This window comes from Ascaphus truei, chromosome 2 (genome assembly GCF_040206685.1).
Source record: "Ascaphus truei isolate aAscTru1 chromosome 2, aAscTru1.hap1, whole genome shotgun sequence".
In the NCBI taxonomy this organism is placed as follows: Eukaryota; Metazoa; Chordata; class Amphibia; order Anura; family Ascaphidae; genus Ascaphus; species Ascaphus truei.
In genome coordinates this window covers 5,797,919-5,818,639 of record NC_134484.1, presented here as the reverse complement: position 1 = coordinate 5,818,639, position 20,721 = coordinate 5,797,919, and the positions used below count along the sequence as shown (strand labels likewise).

The following is a 20,721-nucleotide window of genomic DNA, read 5'->3' as shown; positions in this document are numbered from 1 at the left end:
GCTCAAATGCAGGTATATCTCAAAATGATAAGCCAGACCACTGTACCAGGGTACTAACAATTGATATAGTACCTATTGTATCATATAATGGGTACTATCCTCCTGAAAACAGGTGGTGTGTGGTGCAGCCCACTCACCATCAGTCTCATTGGCAGGTTCCCCTGAAAAATATACAAGTACTCACATCCTGGTAGGGCAGGCAGGCAGGCTGTGCAGCTACTCAATGCAATACAGGGAAAAGGGAGACCAAAAAGCGCACCAGCACAAACGGAACAGGAAGAACCCAGGACAAAAAAATGATTAAAAGGGCACTTTAATGTGACAAAAGACCCATCCAATGCATTTCGAACGTCGCAGCGTTCTTTTTCAAGGATAAACGGCCCACAGGTAAGAGGGTATATAATGGATGTTATCACATTGTGTTTTATCCTTGAAAAAGAACGCTGCGACGTTCGAAATGCATTTGATGGGTCTTTTGTCACATTAAAGTGCCCTTTTAATCAGTTTTTTGTCCTGGGTTCTTCCTGCTCCGTTTGTGCTGGTGCGCTTTTTGGTCTCCCTTTTCCCTGTACCAATACACAACCCACCCCCTGCACCCCCAACAACCCCCCTAACACATACAGTACAGTAATGGGCAAAATTACTATTAACCAGATATAGATAATAGTGCATTTGCCCATTTAAAATAAAATATACAGTAAATCAGCAGCATAAAGTAAATTAAACTGGCACTTACCCCTGCCAGGATGAAGGATATCCTCATCCTCAGGACCGTCCTTGTCCTCCATGGGCATCAACAGCACAATAAAAAAAATTGCATGGTGGCACTCCCATGCACTGTGGGCATGAGCTGCCACTGCCAGGCAAAAACATGCATTCTGCCAATCTTCAAAACAAGCCACTAATAAAACACATTCAGTTTTAATTTGAAAAATGCCACCAAAAAAATTGGATTGGCATGATGGCACACCCATGCCCTGTGGGCATGAGATGCCACTATGCCATGCAATGGGCAACTTGCAAAAAATAAATACATGCATTAAATAAAACCACACTGCAATTACAGAAAATAAAAAGGCCGAAAAAAACATTGAATGGCATGGTGGCACATCCATGTGGGCATGAGATGCCATTATACCATGCAATGGTGAACCTAAAAAAAAACATACAACATTAAAAAAAAAAAATCTTTTTCTTACTTTTTGATGTCTTCACCCACCGAATCCGACTCCAACAGCATTGGACACCGTGGACAGCCCTCTTCTCCTTCACATTCTCCATACTCTTAGTATTCGTAACAAAGCTCTATCCTGGATCTCCTCCTACTGTACCTCTCCCATCGTACTTTCAGTGTCTCTTTTGCTAACACCCTCCTCTATCGATCTCTCTGTGGGGGTACCCCAGGGCTCTGTCCTGGGACCTCTTCTCTTTCCTCTGTACACACTTTCTCTGGGTGACCTAATCACTGTAAGGAACCGAAACACGTCCTATGCGGCGTGTTCCCTCCTTACCTCCTGCTGCACAGCATCCCGCTGCAAGTGGTTTGAGAGTGCGTCCCCCGCTGCGTGCTTCCTCCTTGCCTCCTGCTGTACAGCCTCCCGCTCACCTTACAGAGGGCGCGCACCCACGCAGGGCTTTCACAGTTCCTATGGAGCTAGGCTCCGCTCCTCCGCTTATGCCGTGTGGTTGCCCTGCACGACGCGCACACGTGACGCGTGTATACCACTCCCCAGCTGCGCGTCAACTCTGATATCGCCCTCACCTGTCTCCTGCCTCTCACAGCCTATCCCTGCCTCCGCAGAGGTCGCTCTTCCGCTCCACCCCCTTCTCTCATTGGACTCCTGCCTCCATATATGCTCAGCTCTGTCACTTCCTCTTTGGCTGAGCATAGTTATTGGTAGCCTTGTGTTCCCACGTCTCTGTCTCTGCCTTGTGCCTACTGCTGTGTTGAACCTGTTGCTGCTTGCTTCCCTGTGTACTGACCCGGCTAGACTTTGGACCCTGCTATGGATTATCGGCCCCGGCTTGCCTCAGACCATCCTACCTTCTCCATTCCTGACCACGGCTAACGGACCATTCACTACTCTCCCGGCTCCAACCCTTGGCCACGGCATTGCGGACTCTAACTATCCTCCTGGCACCTACCCACGACCTTGGCAAGTATCACGCCTAACCCACTCTCTCCAACCCAGACCCGGCGATCTTGACTATCCACCCTCCAGGCGTGCCTCCTCTGCTGTGGGTGCACAGTTTTATACTTTCCCACCTCAGTACCGGGGTCTCGCCTTGTTTGTGGTGAACGCCAGCGTTACAATCACATCTCTTGGGTTTAAATATCACCTCTATGCTGACAACACACATTTACCTTTCAACCTCTGACCTTATAGGGTTATACAGACCAACGTTTCTGAATGTCTCTCTGGGATATCATCCTGGATGACCATCCGCCGACTTAAACTTAACATGGCAAAAAACAGAGCTCCTTATACTTCCTCCCAAACCTGGCCCTACTACCTCCTTCCACATTACTGTGGGAGTACCATCATTCACCCAGTAGCTCAAGCACGCTGCCTTGGGGTCACACTTGACTATCGCACATTCGCCTCTCACATTCAAAACGTATCTAAAACCTGTTGCTTTTTCCTCCACAATATAACAAAGATACGCCCTTTCCTCTGTTACTCGACTGCAAAAACCCTGACTCAGGCCCTCATTCTCTCCCGTCTCGATTACTGTAACCTCCTGCTGTCCGGCCTTCCTGCCTCTCGCCTGTCTCCCCTACACTCTATCCTAAACGCTGCTGCCAGAATCACTCTACTCTTTCCTAAATCTGTCTCAGCGTCTCCCCTGCTGAAATCCCTCTCCTGTTTTCCTATCAAATCACGCATCTCACACTCCATTCTTCTCACTTTTAAAGCTTTACACTCTTCTGCCCCTCCTTACATCTCAGCCCTAATTTCTCACTATGCACCACCCCGACTCTTTCGTTCTGCTCAAGGATGTCTTCTCTCTACCCCCTTTGTATCTAAAGCCGTCTCCTTCCTTAAACCTTTCTCACTGACTTCCCCGCACCTCTGGAATGCCGTTCCCCATCAATACCTGACTAATCCTCTCTATTCACCTTTAAGACCCACCTTAAGACACACTTGCTTAAAGAAGCATATAAGTAGCACCGTGGCTAAGACTATACACGATACATAAAGCTTGGCCCCCTGCAGACACACTTACCAGTATGCCCTCCTACTGTCTTTGTACGTTCTCCCCACCAATTAGATTGTAAACTCTTTGGAGCAGGGATTCCTCTTCTACAATGTTACTTTTATGTCTGAAGCACTTCTTCCCATGATGTTATTTGTATTATTTGTTATTTATATGATTGTCACGTGTATTACTACTGTGAAGCGCTATGTACATTAATGGCGCTATATAAATAAAGACAGACATACATACATACATACATACATACATGAGGATGAGAACATCCTTCATCCTGGCAGGGGTAAGTGCCAGTTTAATTTACTTTATGCTGCTGATTTTAATGTATGTTTTATTTTAAATGGGCAAATGCCCTATTATCCATATCTGGATAATAGTAATTTTGCCCATTATTGTACGTGTTAGGGGAGTTGTTGGGGTTACAAGGGGTGTGTTGTGTATTGGTTTAGTAGGTATTTTAATGTTTATTGTGGGTAGAGGGATTGAGTGAAGGGGGTGGTTGCTACAGGGTGGGTGGTCAGGCCTCGGTGTGTAGTGGGAGGGGTTAACCCTTTTATTACCATAGCGGTTACTACCGCTAAGGTAATGAAGGGGTTCACCCCTCCCAATGCCCGCCCAAGAGGCCTAACCAACCATCCTGGGGCTATTACCCCCTTCACTCACCCCCTCTGCCTCCAATAATCCTGGTAGTCTGCCTTAACCCCTTCATTGCCTTAGCGGTTAGCCGCTAATGTAATGAAGCTGATTTTAGTTCTATTTACAGTGTATGAGCAGGGGTCTCCTAAGATGAAAAAAGTTGATTTTCAGCCTCGGGAACCCCTTACTTCCTGAGATACAGGCCCCAGTATGGGGTGCCGGTATCCCTCTGCTTTGTTTAGATCCCACATGGATTTTAACATGGCGAAGATACCGGCACCCCATACCGCTGCCTCTGTATGCAACCTGTTCATGCACAGTAACTGGGAGACGCGTATAAAATCATCTAGCAACTTTATTGTTTCCTTTTTTGACCAGAACATTTTTGGGGGAAAAAGGCAGAGAAACAAATCTTTTTACCAGTACAACTATATTTTCTTAACATAGTTACATAGTAGCTAAGGTTGAAAAAAGACGTATGTCCATCAAGTTCAACCTATGCTAAATTTAGACAACCGATACTTTATCCTATATCTATACTTACTTATTGATCCAGAGGAAGGCAAAAAAAAAACCCTTAAGGGGAAAAATAAATTCCTTCCTGACTCCAAGAATTGGCAATCGGATTAATCCCTGGATCAACATTCTTCCCGTGTTTACTTATTTTGGTATATCCCTTTATACCTTTCCTTTCTAAAAAGATGTCTAACCTTTTTTTGAACAAATCTATTGTATCTGCCATCACAGTCTCCATGGGTAATGAATTCCACATTGTAACTGCCCTTACTGTAAAGAACCCTTTCCTTTGTTGCTGGTGAAATCTCCTTTCCTCCAACCTTAAGGGATGCCCCCGAGTCTTTTGTACTGCCGTGGGATGAATATTTATTTTGAAAGCTCCTGGTATTGTCCCTGAATATATTTGTATATAGTTATCATATCCCCTCTTAGATGCCTCTTTTCTAATGTAAATAAATGTAATTTAGCTATCCTCTCCTCATAACTTAGATTGTCCACCCCCAGCATGATTGGGTTGTTAAAATTAATGGAGATTGGTGGTCAATAAAAAATATTCCCTGTTCCTTCTTTCTCTAATCTTGCATTATAAGTATTTTTCGCATTCTTCCTAAACCCTTTAGGGTGTTTTGCTTCATACCTAGAATGTTTTACTTCTATTACTGTATTTGCTCCCCGTCTGCTGAAAGACTGGTCCGTGTACCCAATCATTTGTTCTCCCTCACATTTCCCCCCCAAATCTACCTTTTAGAGAACAACATCTTATTCTGCTCTTCCCATTACTCGGACAAATAGTTTGACAGGGTTTTTTCCTGTCCCCTACAGTATGTGGATGTCTATAAGTCTTTACTCTTAAGGCTTTCAATGTTACATTGGTTTTGTCTCCCATAACTGTGCCCAGGAATCTAGGTGAAGTATCACTAAAGATTTCAGAAGCTTTCAGACTGGGAAACTCCTAATACAATGTGTTGCTCTCCCAGCTCCTCTGTACTACATCCTCTCCCATAGCATCAAAGCCACTTTGAGAAGATCTATCTCCTCTTTTAATCTTTCCCTACTTCTGCACTTTCATCTCTTCCCCAAACCCCTTCTCTGTCAGACCCACCTTTCTGTTGTTCTAAGCTGCTTACCTGACACCCTAGTTTTTACCTATTTATCGCCTTTAACTTTCCCAAGTACCGTATTTCCTCGATTGTAAGACGCTATTAATTATAAGACGCACCATCGATTTGGCCCTTACGAACGAGAAAAATTACTTTTTCACTTACTGCTGCGGCAGACTTTATTCTAACAAATCACCGGTTTTTACCTGGCTTGTTCCTGGAATGTGACGCTGTTCACCCGGAGCATGCCGCGTTCCCAGCCAGGGGTCATGCTCGGCTGACGCGCGGTTGATGTGTTAATTGATAATGTTTCAGGATTTAATGGGCTGCAATGCTTCGCGTGTCCGCCAGATGGCATAAATTCATGAATTGCAATGCAGTATATACTGATATATATATATATATCTGTATAACAACAACCCCTATAACCCCTAACATACTGTACACATACAGTACTGTATATGCACATCAATGATACTACAGTATAGGCCGGCGGGGCCGAGATGTGTTTGCAGCAGAGAGAGATCCGCTGCTCTCTCTGCGCAAACATCGGCACATTAAAAATTATTTAAAATACATTTTTATTCATAGTGTAGATGTGCAGGGGGTCTCCGGAGCTGAACCGCGTTGGTTTCAGGTCCGGGGACCCCCTGCTTCCCGAGATACAGGCCCCTTTATGAGGTGCCGGTATCCCTCTGCATTTAAAGGTCCCGATCACGTGACCGCGGAATGTAAACAAAGCAGAGGGATACCGGCACCCCATAAAGGGGTCTGTATCTCAGGAAGCAGGGGGTCCCCGGACCTAAAACCAACGCGGTTCAGCTCCGGAGACCCTCTGCACATCTACAGTATGAATAAAACACACATATCAATAAACACTCGTTCCTTACCTTTGCGGCTATGTGCTATGGTAACAAAGCAGCATGAATGTATTTTTAATAATATTGTACAGTGAGCAGGGGGTTCCCTGAGCCACAAATCAAAACTCAGGGGACCCCCTGCTCCCGCACAATATTATTAAAATAAAGAAATGCTGCTTCAATACCATAGCTGATAGCCGCTAAGGCAATGAAGGGGTTAACCCACCGTGCCCGCTTTATTGTGGGTAGCGGGGGTGGGTGAAGGGGGTATTTGGCCCTTGGTGTGAGTTTAGGACTTGTGGGGGGGTTGCGGGTGCACTTAACCCCTTCACGACCGTAGCAGTTAATACCGCTACGGTCATGAAGGGGTTAACCCCTCCCGCTACACACACACCCCACCCCCCCCCCCAAGCTCTAAACAACCACCGTTGGGGCTAATACCCCTTCACCCACCCCCGCTACCCACAATAAAAAAAATTCACACACAGCAGCCGCCCCAAAAAATAAATAAATCTAAATAAATACATGAATATAAATAAATATATATATATACTGTATATATATATATATATATATATATATATATATATATATATATATATATATATATATATATATATATATAACAACAACCCCTGTAACTCCTAACATACAGTAATACACTTACTGTATATGCACATCAATGATACTATAGGCATGAATGTATTTTTAATATTGTACAGTGAGCAGGGGGTTCCCTGAGCCACAAATCAAAGCTCAAGGGACCCCCTGCTCCTGCACAATATTATTAAAATACAGAAATGCTGCTTCTTTACCATAGCTGATAGCCGCTAAGGCAATGAAGGGTTAAGGCAGAATAGCATGTTTATTGGGGACACTTGCCCCCAATAAACATTGCAATAAACAACATACAGTACACCCCCTGTGTATTTAAAATACATAAACAACAATAAATACATTAAATACATATATTTAATGTGTGTGTTAAACCTCCCTGCCTTGACTGTAATCTATGTAAAGCCCCCTCCCCCTATTGTGTCGGTTAAGCTTCCCTGCCTTGACTAATCTGTGTAAAGCCCCCTCCCCCTATTGTGTCGGTTAAATCTCCCTGCCTGTGTTTCTGTGAGTGCAGCGTATGTAAATGTGGGGAGGCGGATCTCGATGTCCATACACTATAATGCAGCGCCTCACTGCCAATGACCCACCCGTAAGGCCTAACCACCCTCACCCACTACTCACAAGGGAGGCCTACCCACATACCGTTGCCACCGCCCCATCCTGCCCCGCCCCATCCTGCCCATGGTCCCTCAGCTGCTGCAAAACAGAGACAAAAATTAAAACATCCAAAGTAATGTGCCCTAACCCCTTAATCACCATAGCGGTTATTAACCGCTACAGTCATTAAGGGGTTAACCCACCCTCACCCACCACTCGGGACGCCTACATACCCTCCCACACTAACCTCCCACCCCGTCAGGCCTAACCACCCTCACCCACTACCCACAAGGGAGGCCTACCCACATACCGTTGGGGAACCCCCCCCCCATCCCCAGTACCCACAATACAAACAATACACAGCCCTACAATAAGCATCATTATATTTATTAAATACATTACCCACCCCCTGTGCCCCCCATAAATACAAGATGTATCCTTTTACAAACAGGGTTCATAACGCAGCCCCATGCGAGTCCCCGGTGGGCTGGCGGGGCACCTGACAGACCTACAGGGTACCAGCAGCCCTTTTCAAACAGGTTCTGGAGGCCTGCTGGTATATATACAGTGGTCGACAAATCACCAAAAAATCTACTCGCCGAACAAAAAAAATCTACTCGCCACCTAGTACCACACGTGTGCTGCTTGGGCAAATAGGAGCTCGCCACGATGTTAAATCCACTCGCCCGGGCGTGCAAATGTATATGTTTGTCGAACACTGTAACATATCTATATTTATTTATATTCATTTATTTATTTATTTAGATTTATTTATTTATTTTTTGGGCGGCTGCTGTGTGTGAATTTTTTTTATTGTGGGTAGCGGGGGTGGGTGAAGGGGGTATTAGCCCCAACGGTGGTTGTTTAGGGCTTGCGGGGGGGTAGCGGGAGGGGTTAACCCCTTCATGACCGTAGCGGTATTAACTGCTACGGTCGTGAAGGGGTTAAGTGCACCCACAACCCCCCCGCAAGTCCTAAACTCACACCAAGGGCCAAATACCCCCTTCACCCACCCCCGCTACCCACAATAAAGCGGGCACGGTGGGTTAACCCCTTCATTGCCTTAGCGGCTATCAGCTATGGTAATGAAGCAGCATTTCTGTATTTTAATAATATTGTGCGGGAGCAGGGGGTCCCCTGAGTTTTGATTTGTGGCTCAGGGAACCCCCTGCTCACTACAATATTTATAAAAATACATTCATGCTGCTTCGTTACCATAGCACATAGCCGCAAAGGTAAGGAACGAGTGTTTATTGATGTGTGTTTTATTCATACTGTAGATGTGCAGAGGGTCTCCGGAGCTGAACCGCGTTGGTTTTAGGTCTGGGGACCCCCTGCTTCCTGAGATACAGACCCCTTTATGGGGTGCCGGTATCCATCTGCTTTGTTTACATTCCGCAGTCACGTGATCGGGACCTTTAAATGCAGAGGGATACCGGCACCTCATAAAGGGGCCTGCATCTCGGGAAGCAGGGGGTCCCCGGACCTGAAACCAACGCGGTTCAGCTCCGGAGACCCCCTGCACATCTACACTATGAATAAAAATGTATTTTAAATAATTTTTAATGTGCCGATGTTTGCGCAGAGAGAGCAGCGGATCTCTCTCTGCTGCAAACACATCTCGCCAGGAGACGGCCTATAGTATCATTGATGTGCATATACAGTACTGTATGTGTATGTTAGGGGTTATAGGGGTTGTTGTTATACAGCATTACAATTCATGAATTTCAGGGGACGGCTAGACAACAGCTCGCAAACGCCCCCATGAGTTTTTACATGGCATTGCAGTATTGCAGACAGCGGGAATAAAATGCTTAAATCACGGGTGCGAAATAACGCAATACACTCCGGGCGAAAACGATACAAAACCGCACATAACCAGGATAATCTGAAATTCGCGAAGTTAGCCGAGTTAGAATAAAGTTGGTCGCCTCTGTACCATGTTTCAGGAGAGGTCCCATGTCAGTGGAGGATGAAGCGGGCGGTGGCAGCAGGAAAGGTCCCACATCTGCTGGTTGAAGATGGATAGTGGACGGGAGTGCGGCGGGATAGGTCCCAAGTCTGCAGGTGAATGAAGATAAGAAGACAGCGGGCAGGCGTGCGGTGGCAGGATAACATAATAGCAGAAGAGCTGAGCAGGAGCAGAACTGCATAGGGAAACGGCTTGGGAGGTGCAAACGAACGCCAGCCCTCTGTCTTATCTTAATTCACCTGCAGACTTGGGACCACAACCGTCGCACTCCCGTCCACTATCCATCTTCAACCATCTGCAGACGTGGGACCTTTCCTGCTGCCGCCGCCCGCTTTGTCCTCTGCTGATATGGGACCTCTCTTGAAACATGGTAAGTAAAAAGAGGGGGTTAGTGATGTAGAAACTTGTTTTTTTTTTTTTATATACATCGATTCTAAGACGCACCCCGATTTTAGACATGTGAAAATCGGAAAAAGGTGCGTCTTAGAATCGAGGAAATAGGGTAATTGTAATCTTTCCCCAAGCGTCCTGGTCATTTATTCTCCCCATCTCTATCCACTTACCTTCCCTATCTTACCCATTTTCTGTCATCAATTTCATTTGTCTCCTTCCTCCCTATACTGTAGCTGCCCTTTCACTCCCCTTGAATTTTAGACATCGCTGAGCAAACAGTGCTTCCACTACAGCCAGCAGGGATTCTGTGTAAAAGCAGGCAAATGAGCACAGTGGAATACACAAATCCTTATTTTTCCCATATTTTGTTTTATTACAATTTTGAACATTTTGCATAGAACTTCACTAAATTTTGGTGGCAACAAATATACAGGATTGATCAAAGAAGATACAAAAGAATCCTCTTTATTTGCACACACGAAAAAAGATAATAGGATGAGCGGTTTGATTTCATTCATTGTTTGGTGGAAAGGCTAAAAGCCTTTCACGCATACCGTATATACTTGTTTTATTATCCCAAAGGAATGTACGTGTAAACTGATACCTTAGTAACTTCATGCAGCTACCTCTGAGGCAATCTTCATACTGGAATATAGATTGAAATAGATAGCAGTCTCTGTACAGTAAACACCAATGTTGTTATAGCACAATGACAGCTAGATACAGAGGGGCACATGGGTTATTGCACCTGTTCCAGCGCTAACTACCATTGCCTTGAATAGAACTTAATGCCGGACTGGCTGTAATAACCTGTCCTGGCTCTCGATGAGTCTATGGGGTACATTGAAAGAGATTATGTTATTTCCCCAGGATCACAAATATTTCCCTTTAGGTAAAGCATTGTTTATATGAACCATAAAAGAAAATGTCTTTAACTTGATTTTATTTTACCGAATTTTATTACCATGTCTCTTATTTCACTTAATGTTTTTTTGATATTTTAACATATTCCAGTTGAAAAGTTTATAAAAATAGGAAGTTTTCAAAGCAAGATGCAGGAATAAACATAATCTGTGTAAAGCGTGTTTCCTCTCTCCACAGCTATTGTAAAAAATGTTAGACAACCACGTGGGTTCACAAAGAAAAGAATACAGGCTCAGAATGTGTGTACGGTAAGAATATATTGTATGTATATCTTTATTCATATAGCACTCACAGTGTATACTCAGGGCTTTGCAAAAGAGACAAAAATAGTACAGGGAATTACAATACGTTAAGTGCAACAAAGTCGGACAATAGGAAAGGAAATCCCAACCCTTGGGAGCTTACAATCTAAGTGGTATATTGGGAGACTTACAGAGACAGATGAGGGAATAAGTGCGATAGATGGCAGTGCTTGGCCATAAGGGTTGGTAGGAGCGACTGGGTTTGGGACAGTAGCCATGAGTCCAGGCTATTAGCATGCTTCATTTAAGAGGTGAATTTAAGGTTTGCCTTAAAGAAGGAAAGACAGTACTTTGTGTATACTGAGTTAGGGTGTTCCACAGGTAAGGGTCAGTGAGAGAGAGAGATTTTCTTTTATGGATAGAGCACAGGGGTATAAGAGGATCGCAGCTGATATGTAAGAAGGAGCCAGGAGGCAATCCGAGACTTGGGACTGGATTGCAGGAGTGAGGATAGGGGTGGATACATATATCTGCGCATCATCTCCATAGAGGTGATACCTGAGGCCAAAAAAGTTGATGAGGCCACCAAATGATAGTGTGTAGAGAGATAAAAGGAGAGGCCCCCGAACAGAGCCCTGAGGTTCACCAACAGACAGATCAACTGGAGTCGAAGAGGCGGGTGAGGTGAATGAGTGTTGTTTTATGATAGGAGGTGATGGTGAGAAAGCGGAAGGGGTGGGGGGTGGAGGTAGAGAAATCAGATAGGGAACAGTTTTTAGTAAAGACCGGGTCTAAGTAGTGTCCATCCTTGTGGGTGCTGGAATTATTCCATTAGTGGAGGTTACAGAGAGAAGGCGAGATGCCCAGGAGACTGAGGGATCATCAATATGATGTCCGAAGTCGAATACAATCAGGATACAAATGTGAACAAATGCTTGACACAAGGGGAACAGACACCTTGCTCTGGCACTGGCTGGTTGCAAACGGCTGCTAAATATAGGCCTAGGGAAGGAGTAGTCAATTACTGGGCTCCATCTTAGTTCAGGGTGAAGCAAGGCCACTACCTGTCTTTGGCCATCTTTATTCAGGGCGACTGTGACTACTGTTTTCACCATCGTGGTTGAGGCGAAGGGAAAATAGAATGTCAACAATCTCACGGATGTGCCTGTGCCAAAGGAGGATGGCCGCAACAGCGGGTCCTGACATATGACGGTTGAATCCCCCAGTAAGAGGATAGAAGAGGAAAGAAGGAAAGCCAGGAGTCAAAGTCAGAGAGAAAGGTAGAGATAGAGGCTGCAGAGGTAGAGGTAGGCGGTCTGCAGATGACTGCCACTGCAGAGAGAGGATAGAAAATCTGGACAGAGTGAACCTCAAAGGTAGAGAAAGAGACAGATGGAGGCATGAAGTGGAGCTGATATTGGCAGCGGGAGGAGACCTACCCTACAACCCCCAGCCATTGCTGCGTGGAGTGAGAGAAAGAGAGAGACCACCATAGGGGACAGCAGCCTCTACAGCAGAGTCATATTGTGAGAGCCAGGTTTCTGTTAGAGCAAAGAGATGAAGAGAGTGAGAGCAGAAGAGGTCATGTATAACCAGAGCCTTGTTAGTCAGAGAGCAGACATTCCAGGGGGCACAGGAGAAGGGAATAGAGAAGGGAGACAAGGAACATGTATTAAATTAGATAGGTTAACACCCTTAGCAGAGTGGAAGGAGGCAGGGAGGTGTGGGCGAGAGCAGGTGTGTATATGGGCAGGCCCAGGATTAGGAGAGATATCCCCAACAGCAAGTAGGAGTAGAGAGAGAGAAAGGAGGTGAGAAAAGGATTTCTGGGAGTGATTTTTTATTGAGGGGTGCAGAAGTAGCTGGGATAGAGGTCTGTAAATAGTGGTGCAGTGTGTGGGGACATGCAACGATGGAGAGATGTGGCTAGGAGGAGGAGAGAGGAGGTTGGTGAGATAAGAAAAGTTTACAAAGGAATGAGGACACGGCAAACAGCAATAGGGAGGGTATATTGGGATGCAGTGCAGGTGGGTGGGAGAGAAAGTTAGGAGGAGAGAGTTTCCAGGTATTGGAGGATATGAATTGAAAGTGCAAATGTATAAATCAGGCCTGAGAGGGAAGTGTAGCATGGACGGTTACACAGCAGATGATGAAGTTATAGTCTTAAAGTTGGGTATATATTGCCAGAGCATATAAGAAGGTAAGTTCTCACAGGTGCAGAGCTGATGGTCTTCTTTTCTAATTCACCTCCAATTCATCTGTAATATAACTACAGACACTTTACTTGTGACACTTAACATGTCGCACAGCTGATACAAACTGACTTATATACTCTAACAATATCACACGACAATGGAAATGAAGGGAGGTGTGTGACTAATTCGTATACACAGACATACCAAAAGGGTTGTTAATTGATATCCGTTACATATTGTGCATGTAATTAATATATCAGTAAAGGGATGTTTTAACAAACCTTATAGTTACCTCTGTGCCACTTTATCAGAATATAATATTCTTGGGTTCATTATCGTAATTTTTGCTGAATATATTACTGGAAACATAATGTAAAGTTCTGGTAAATACATAAAGGTCGAATTTGGTACTCTGAATCCCTCTTTTACTTGCTGTCAGGGGCGGATTGTACATTGCTACCGGCCCAGGCAATTCCTTGCAGTATGGCCCTTCTCCTGCGGCATTCTGACTTGGTCCCAAAAAGCTGGACTTAGGCTCTGGCGGGCAGACTTTTCAGGCTCGATATCGAAGCCGGTCGCTCTGCTATTCACACAGAAGCAACTTTGAAAAGCTCGCCCGCGCTCTTACTACCGGGACTCCGAATCTGATTGGCTCACAGGTTCTTATAGTATTTTCAGTTTCATTCACAAAACTGAGCAGCCAATCAACGCGTGGGAACTTTCCCAAGCAGCCAATCAGAGTCAAGCTGGCTGGAAAAGCTGGGTCAGCCCATCTCTCTATCCCTCCTTTCTAACCCCCCCTCACTCTTTCTGCTCACCATTCCTCATACCTCTCTCTCACTCCCCTCCCTCGCCCTCCTTTCTCTCTCCCACCACCCTCTCCCTCCACCTCTCACTCACCCCCGGAGGGACCTCTACTGTCTAATGGCCCCGCGATGGAAGAGAACTTGGACCCCGCAGCTGAGTGCAGAAGTTGGGCCTGACTTCTGGGTCGGAACAGCTTTCGGTGCTGGCCGGGTGCACCAGGGAGGGGTGGCGGGTTTGGCGAGAGAGGGACCCGCAGCTGAGAAGAGCTGGGACATTGCAGCTCTCCCCGTCGCCGACCCTGATTGCTTATTAAAACGTTTGTGTCTCATTCAAAAGCTTTTCTGCTCTATAAACCCACAAAGATCATTACAGAAGGCAGCTCACACATCTCACTGACACAGAGAAGCGGCGTCACAGCATATTGAATGAGATCACATGTCGGGTTTGTGAAAATTAAATTCAATGAACAAACGTCTTTAGGATGATACAAAGACGTTTCTTGCTATTCTGTAAAAGTGTATATGTACTTACTTTAGGATGATACAAAGTAAGTACATATACACTTTTACAGAATAGCAAGAAACGTCTGTATAATTCTAAAGCAAGTACACCTACACTTTTACAGAATAGTAAGAAACATCTTCGTATTATCCTAAAGTACTGTACTGTACATATACACTTTTACAGAGTAGCAAGAGATGTCTTGAGTTCTCAAGTAGTGAAGAGGTTGAGAAGAATGAGCAGATTCTGGCAGCTGATGGTGAGGAAAATAAGGAGCAATTGAAGGGTTTCCCAGAAGACACCTCAAACACTATCAGTGCTGGTACAGCACAATCTGTTCTTCATACAAACAGTAAGTTCAAGAAAGAAGTAAGAGTCACAGCTACCAAAACTTGCTGCAGTTTGTTTTAAAGATTCAGTTTCTGTCTCTTTATAAAGGGATCGTGTGGGTCACAGCATCCTCTGGCCCCAAAGCATGGTGTGACGTTTATACACATCTCAAATCGGTGCATTTACCATTCGAAAAGTTCAGCTCTATTCAAATGAATGAGATATTTTCTTCTTCTGCAAAGTAAAGTCATTCTCACTGCATTTTTATTTATTTATTTATCTATCAAATATTTTACCAGGAAGTAATACATTGAGAGTTACCTCTCGTTTTCAAGTATGTCGTGGGCACAGAGTAAAACAAATAATACATGGTTACAAGTACAGTTACATAATTGAACAGGGTACACATTATATACAAGACATTGCGTGCACAGTTAAAGAAAATATATATTATGAGCGTATGAAACAGTTACAGACCAGGTTAAAATGTGAGACAGCCTTAGATTTGAAAGAACTTAAACTGGTGGTGGATGTGAGAGTCTCTGGTAGGTTGTTCCAGTTTTGGGGTGCACGGAAGGAGAAGGAGGAACGTCCGGATACTTTGTTGAGCCTTGGGACCATGAACAGTCTTTTGGAGTCTGATCTCAGGTGATAAGTGCTGCAAGTGGTAGGGGTGAGGAGCTTGTTCAGGTAGCTGGGTAGCTTGCCCATGAAGAATTTAAAGGCAAGACAGGAAAGGTGAACTTTGCGCCTAGACTCTAGTGAGGACCAATCTAGTTCTTTGAGCATTTCGCAGTGATGTGTGTTGTAGTTGCATTGGAGAACAAAACGACAAATTGAATTGTAGAGGGTGTCAAGTTTGCTAAGGTGGGTTTGAGGAGCCGAGTCATATACTATTCACGAAGGGCCTGAGTTGGATAGATTGTTATTGAGAATAACAGGAAATATTTTTATTTAGCACAATAGTAAGCTGTATACAGTTCTTAACCCCATTACACAGAGCCATGTATGTCCTCATATACATCAGCGTTCACAGATATACAGTTGTGTGAAAAAGAAAGTACACCGTCTTTGAATTCTATGGTTTTACATATCAGGACATAATAACAATCATCTGTTCCTTAACAGGTCTTAAAATTGGGTAAATACAACCTCAGATGAACAACAACACATGACATATTACACCGTGTCATGATTTATTTAACAAAAATAAAGCCAAAATGGAGAAGCCATGTGTGAAAAACTAAGTATACCTTATGATTCGATTGCTTTTCTGTATGACTTTATCAGTCTCTCACATCGTTGTGTAGGAATTTTGGCCCACTCTTCTTTACAATGTTGCTTTAGTTCATTGAGGTTTGTGGGCATTTGTTTATGCACAGCTCTCTTAAGGTCCAGCCACAGCATTTCAATTGGGTTGAGGTCTGGACTTTGACTGGGCCATTGCAACACCTTGATTCTTTTCTTTTTCAGCCATTCTGTTGTAGATTTGCTGATGTGCTTGGGATCATTGTCCTGTTGCATGACCCAATTTCGGCCAAGCTTTAGCTCTCGGACAGATGGGCTCACATTTGACTCTAGAATACTTTGGTATACAGAGGAGTTCATGGTCGACTCAATGACTGCAAGGTTCCCAGGTCCTGTGGCTGCAAAACAAGCCCAAATCATCACCATGCTTGACAGTTGGTACTGTATGAGGTGTTTGTGCTGATATGCTGTGTTTGGTTTTCGCCAAACGTAGCGCTGTGCATTATGGCAAATATCTCCACTTTGGTCTCGTCTGTCCAAAGGACATTGTTCCAGAAGTCTTGTGGTTTGTTCAGATGTAACTTTGCAAACCTAAGCTGTGCTGTCATGTTCTTTTTAGAGAGAAGAGGCTTTCTCCTGGCAACCCTTCCAAACAAACCATACTTGTTCAGTCTTTTTCTAATTGTACTGTCATGAAAGATTAGATAGGGGTAAAGGTCCCCCCAAAGTAGACAAGTGCTACAGAGTAAACAGTCTCATGTTATAAATAGTAAATCACTTTTGCCACGACATCCGGACACACATGGAGTGAGAATTTAACGTAGTTATATATAGCCTTTGATACTGCACTGTATGCCCCTATTGTGGGAATTGACCTAGCAATGAGTATTATAAATCAAACAGGGATGACCAGTGGGTTTCTCTCAACCGACACTGGACCCCTTAAATGACCTGCATATATGGTCAGTTCACCTGGGGCAGCTCCATAGAAGAATGTGTAGATAACTCACTGTTTGTTGTCTCGTGGCTCCGTCCGGGTAGGCGTGCTCTACTATACATATGATCTGAGACGGAACCTCTCTGTTAAGGGAGGATTTAAGCAGGCAGCGCTGGACAAAAATAGAAGGCTGGACTGTGCTGGTACAAAAAATGTATTTATTAAGTCATACCAAAAAATGGGATAAACCCCCTGCTACACTAACGCGTTTCACCCCTGTGGGGCTTTGTACAGTCCAGCCTTCTACTTTTGTCCAGCGGTTCCTGCTTAATTCCTTCCTTCACAGAGAGGTTCCGTGTCATGTACTGTCATGAACTTTAACATTTAACATGCTAACTGAGGCCTGTAGAGTCTGAGATGTAACTCTTGGGGTTTTTGCAATTTCTCTGAGCATTGCACGGTCTGCCCTTGGGATGAATTTGCTGGGATGTCCACTCCTGGGAAATTGTCAATTGTCTTGAATGTTTTCCACTTTTGAATAATCTTTCTCACTGTAGAATGATGGACTTTAAATTGTTTGGAAATGGCCTAATAACCCTTCCCAGATTCACGAGCAGCAACAATTGCATCTCTAAGATCATTGCTTCTGTCTTTCCTCCTTGGCATTGTGTTAACACAGGGGAGCGCAAACTTTTTGAGCTGCGCCCCCCTGTCTCTCTGCCCCGGCTCTCGCGCCCCCCTGCCTTCCTTCAGCCACGTCAGATGACGCTGCGTGGGCGTGTGACGTCAGGTCACATGGTGCCGCGGCGTCTATTGACGCCGCGTTGCCATGGTGACGCAACACAGACAGCTGAATCCCGGTAAGTAAACAGTTGCAGGGGCCTCATGCGAACCCCCGGCATTTAATTTAAATGCCTGGGGGAAGAGCGCGGGGCCTCTGCAACTGCCCGCGCCCCCCCAGCACAATCTCGCGCCCCCCACTTTGCGCACCGCTGTGTTAACACACACCTGAATGCTCCAGACCAGCAAACTGCAAAAACTTCGGCTTTTATAGAGGTGGTCACACTTGCTGATCAATTAATCAAGGCATTTGATTAGCAGCACCTGTCTGCTACTTAGCATCTTAATTCCTATGGAAGCAGTAAGGGTGTATTTAGTTTTCCACACGTGGCTTCTCCATTTTGGCTTTATTTTTGTTAAATAAATCATGACACAGTGAGTTCACAAAAAACACTCACAATTTAAAAGAAAAGAGTTTCGCCTGGTAAAGGAGGAGATATCACTCCCACTTGTAATAACTCCTGGAATTGCTCCTCTCTGTCCAACCCAATCACTGGAAGACAGATGGAGCCCATGTTAGCATGTCTGGTGGTGAAAGCAACCTCTGGGGATTCCGTCAGCAGGCGTCCCTCACACCGTGTGCTCATGTGGGCTGGCCTCGCTTCTATCGTGTATCCAGGAAGTGACACGTCTGGAAGTGCATCACTGTGTACCGGGTTGGTGGAAGTGGGGGAGGTCAAGCAGGAGCTCAATCGGTGTAACCGGCAGCAGATACCATATGGTTATTGACTGTTCTCTGCAATTCAGCATTGTCAGTGACTAGACGCTGTGCCTTTAAATACCATTTATTTGTTCCTATTTCTATCAGTGGTTCTCTGTATATGTTTCATTAGTTTTTATTTATTTTTTAGTTCATTGTTTGGTTCTCTTCACCTTTTCTGATTGACCCTATCATTATTGCAAAGGCACTCCGGTAGACAGTTTCTGTCTCTGGTTAATGTTTTTTTGTCTAGAGTTAACTACACTAAGCGCATCAATTTTATTTTTTTTGTTTTAATTTTGTTTCACAGTTGTATTAGTGATCTAACGCAGCAGTTGAGAAGCGCCACTGTCGCAGCATAATTTTTATACTTTTGCGCTCTACTGCCACTTAGTATCACTGAAGTCGCTACTGGTGATGTCATACTAAGTGGCAGTCAAGCTCAAAAGTACACTGCGACCGTATAGTTTCTCAGCTGCTGGTTTAGCTCACTGCTAGAAGATGCCACCCTGTAATAACAGAGGTTGTGGGTTCTGATCCTGTTGGGCCTGACAGTATTCCTCCTCACAGATTCCCTTAGGACCTGGCTTGTCAGTATAGGCCTTGTAGCAATCTTCTATGGGTGTGGGGTGTGAGTCCTTTAAATATACTTTGCATATCTCCCAGGTGTGCTCCTTTTTGAACATAGGTGTCTCCCCACATGTTTGGAGGGTAGTTTCCGTGGATATACAGCATGGTACTTGAGAATTTGGATTTGCAGATATCCGAATCAGCATATAGATTTCTGCTATGATGCAGATTTTGAGTTGAATTTGTACTTTTGAGACTAATCCATGGATTTTTCCCGCTAAAATGAATTTGTAAATTTGAGGCGGATTTGAATTTGGAGGAAAATTTGGCACATCTCTACTAACAATACCACAGGGAAACATAAATAATTACTGACTCCTTTATTCTTTCTAGTTTCTCAGCAAGAAGGTTCCGGGAATGAGGACACGGGCACGCAATGTAACAGGACATTCGGTTTGCGAAAGAGAGAGAGAAAAATATATACAGAAATGAACGAACTAGAAGACGATGACTATTTATGTATGTTTCACTCCTTATTGTGTCAACCTGTTTCAAATGTTACCAACATTCAGAGCTCATCACATTAAACCTGGGCTAATGCTGAAATGTTATATCAAAATGCATGTATGTTGTAGTGTTTTGAGCATGTAGAGATTTTCAATCACTAATACATTATATCACATTTTAAATGCACTCAGTGTACCTGTGTCTAAATGTAACATATAAAGGCTTTGCAAATAAGACACTTGTCATTAGATAACACTTTGTGCCAGTCATTGGTTATTATTTCAAACTGTACACGTGGGAGTGCACTGAATACGGATACAGTAGGTTATCCCTGTCATGAGATGAGCCCAAAAGAGGGGTGGCTTGGCATGGGGCCAGGGGAAACTATGGAAATATATACTGTGTGTATATACACCCACACACACATACATATACGGCCCACTGGCATGTACAATTTCCCGCCTGCTGGTGGCGGCTCACTGTCGGCCATCTTGCTGGAGACAGGACTAACAATCACTATGAAATTGCTACTTCCTTGTGCAGTGTTTGGTGTTGCATTTCAGTTTATACACAGGACGTGCTGCTCCTGCAGCTCTACCCCCAGTGACACTGAAGACAGCAGAGTGGCCAGATGAGAAGGCGGAGCTGCAGCAGCAGTGTGTGCTGTGTATCAATTTTGTGGGACTTTAGATGCAAAACAGCAATTCCAAAGTGGTGGTGAAACCCATCACGTGTAAGGGGTATAATGTGGGGGGTCTAGAGAAGGAATGTAACATGTAGTTGGGAGGAGAATAATGTGCAGGGGACTTTACCCCTTGAGTGCCAGAGGGGTCAGTAACATTGTAAAATTGCTTTGCTAACCTCTCTGGTGCTCAAAGGGCCAAAGTGCAGTGATGTGGGGAGTGGTGTGTTAAGGGGATAGGCGAGGACATTGGTGGTGTGAGGGATAGGGAAGGTGGGGCAGTGAGAGGCAAAGAGGGCATCTGTTTCTTAATGTGCGTTTTTGAACAGG

At 44.6% G+C, this 20,721-nt stretch overlaps 1 protein-coding gene across 1 annotated transcript in view; it reads left to right on the top strand.

The window, feature by feature from the left end:
- LOC142474612 (histone-lysine N-methyltransferase PRDM9-like) overlaps positions 1–20,721 on the top strand; it is a 37,871-nt gene that overhangs the window by 11,366 nt on the left and 5,784 nt on the right. The window contains exons 5-7 of the mRNA XM_075580878.1: positions 11,010–11,080; positions 14,764–14,929; positions 19,596–19,721. Of these exons, the coding sequence (XP_075436993.1) occupies positions 11,010–11,080; positions 14,764–14,929; positions 19,596–19,721 (363 nt within the window). The remainder of the gene's footprint in view (positions 1–11,009; positions 11,081–14,763; positions 14,930–19,595; positions 19,722–20,721) is intronic.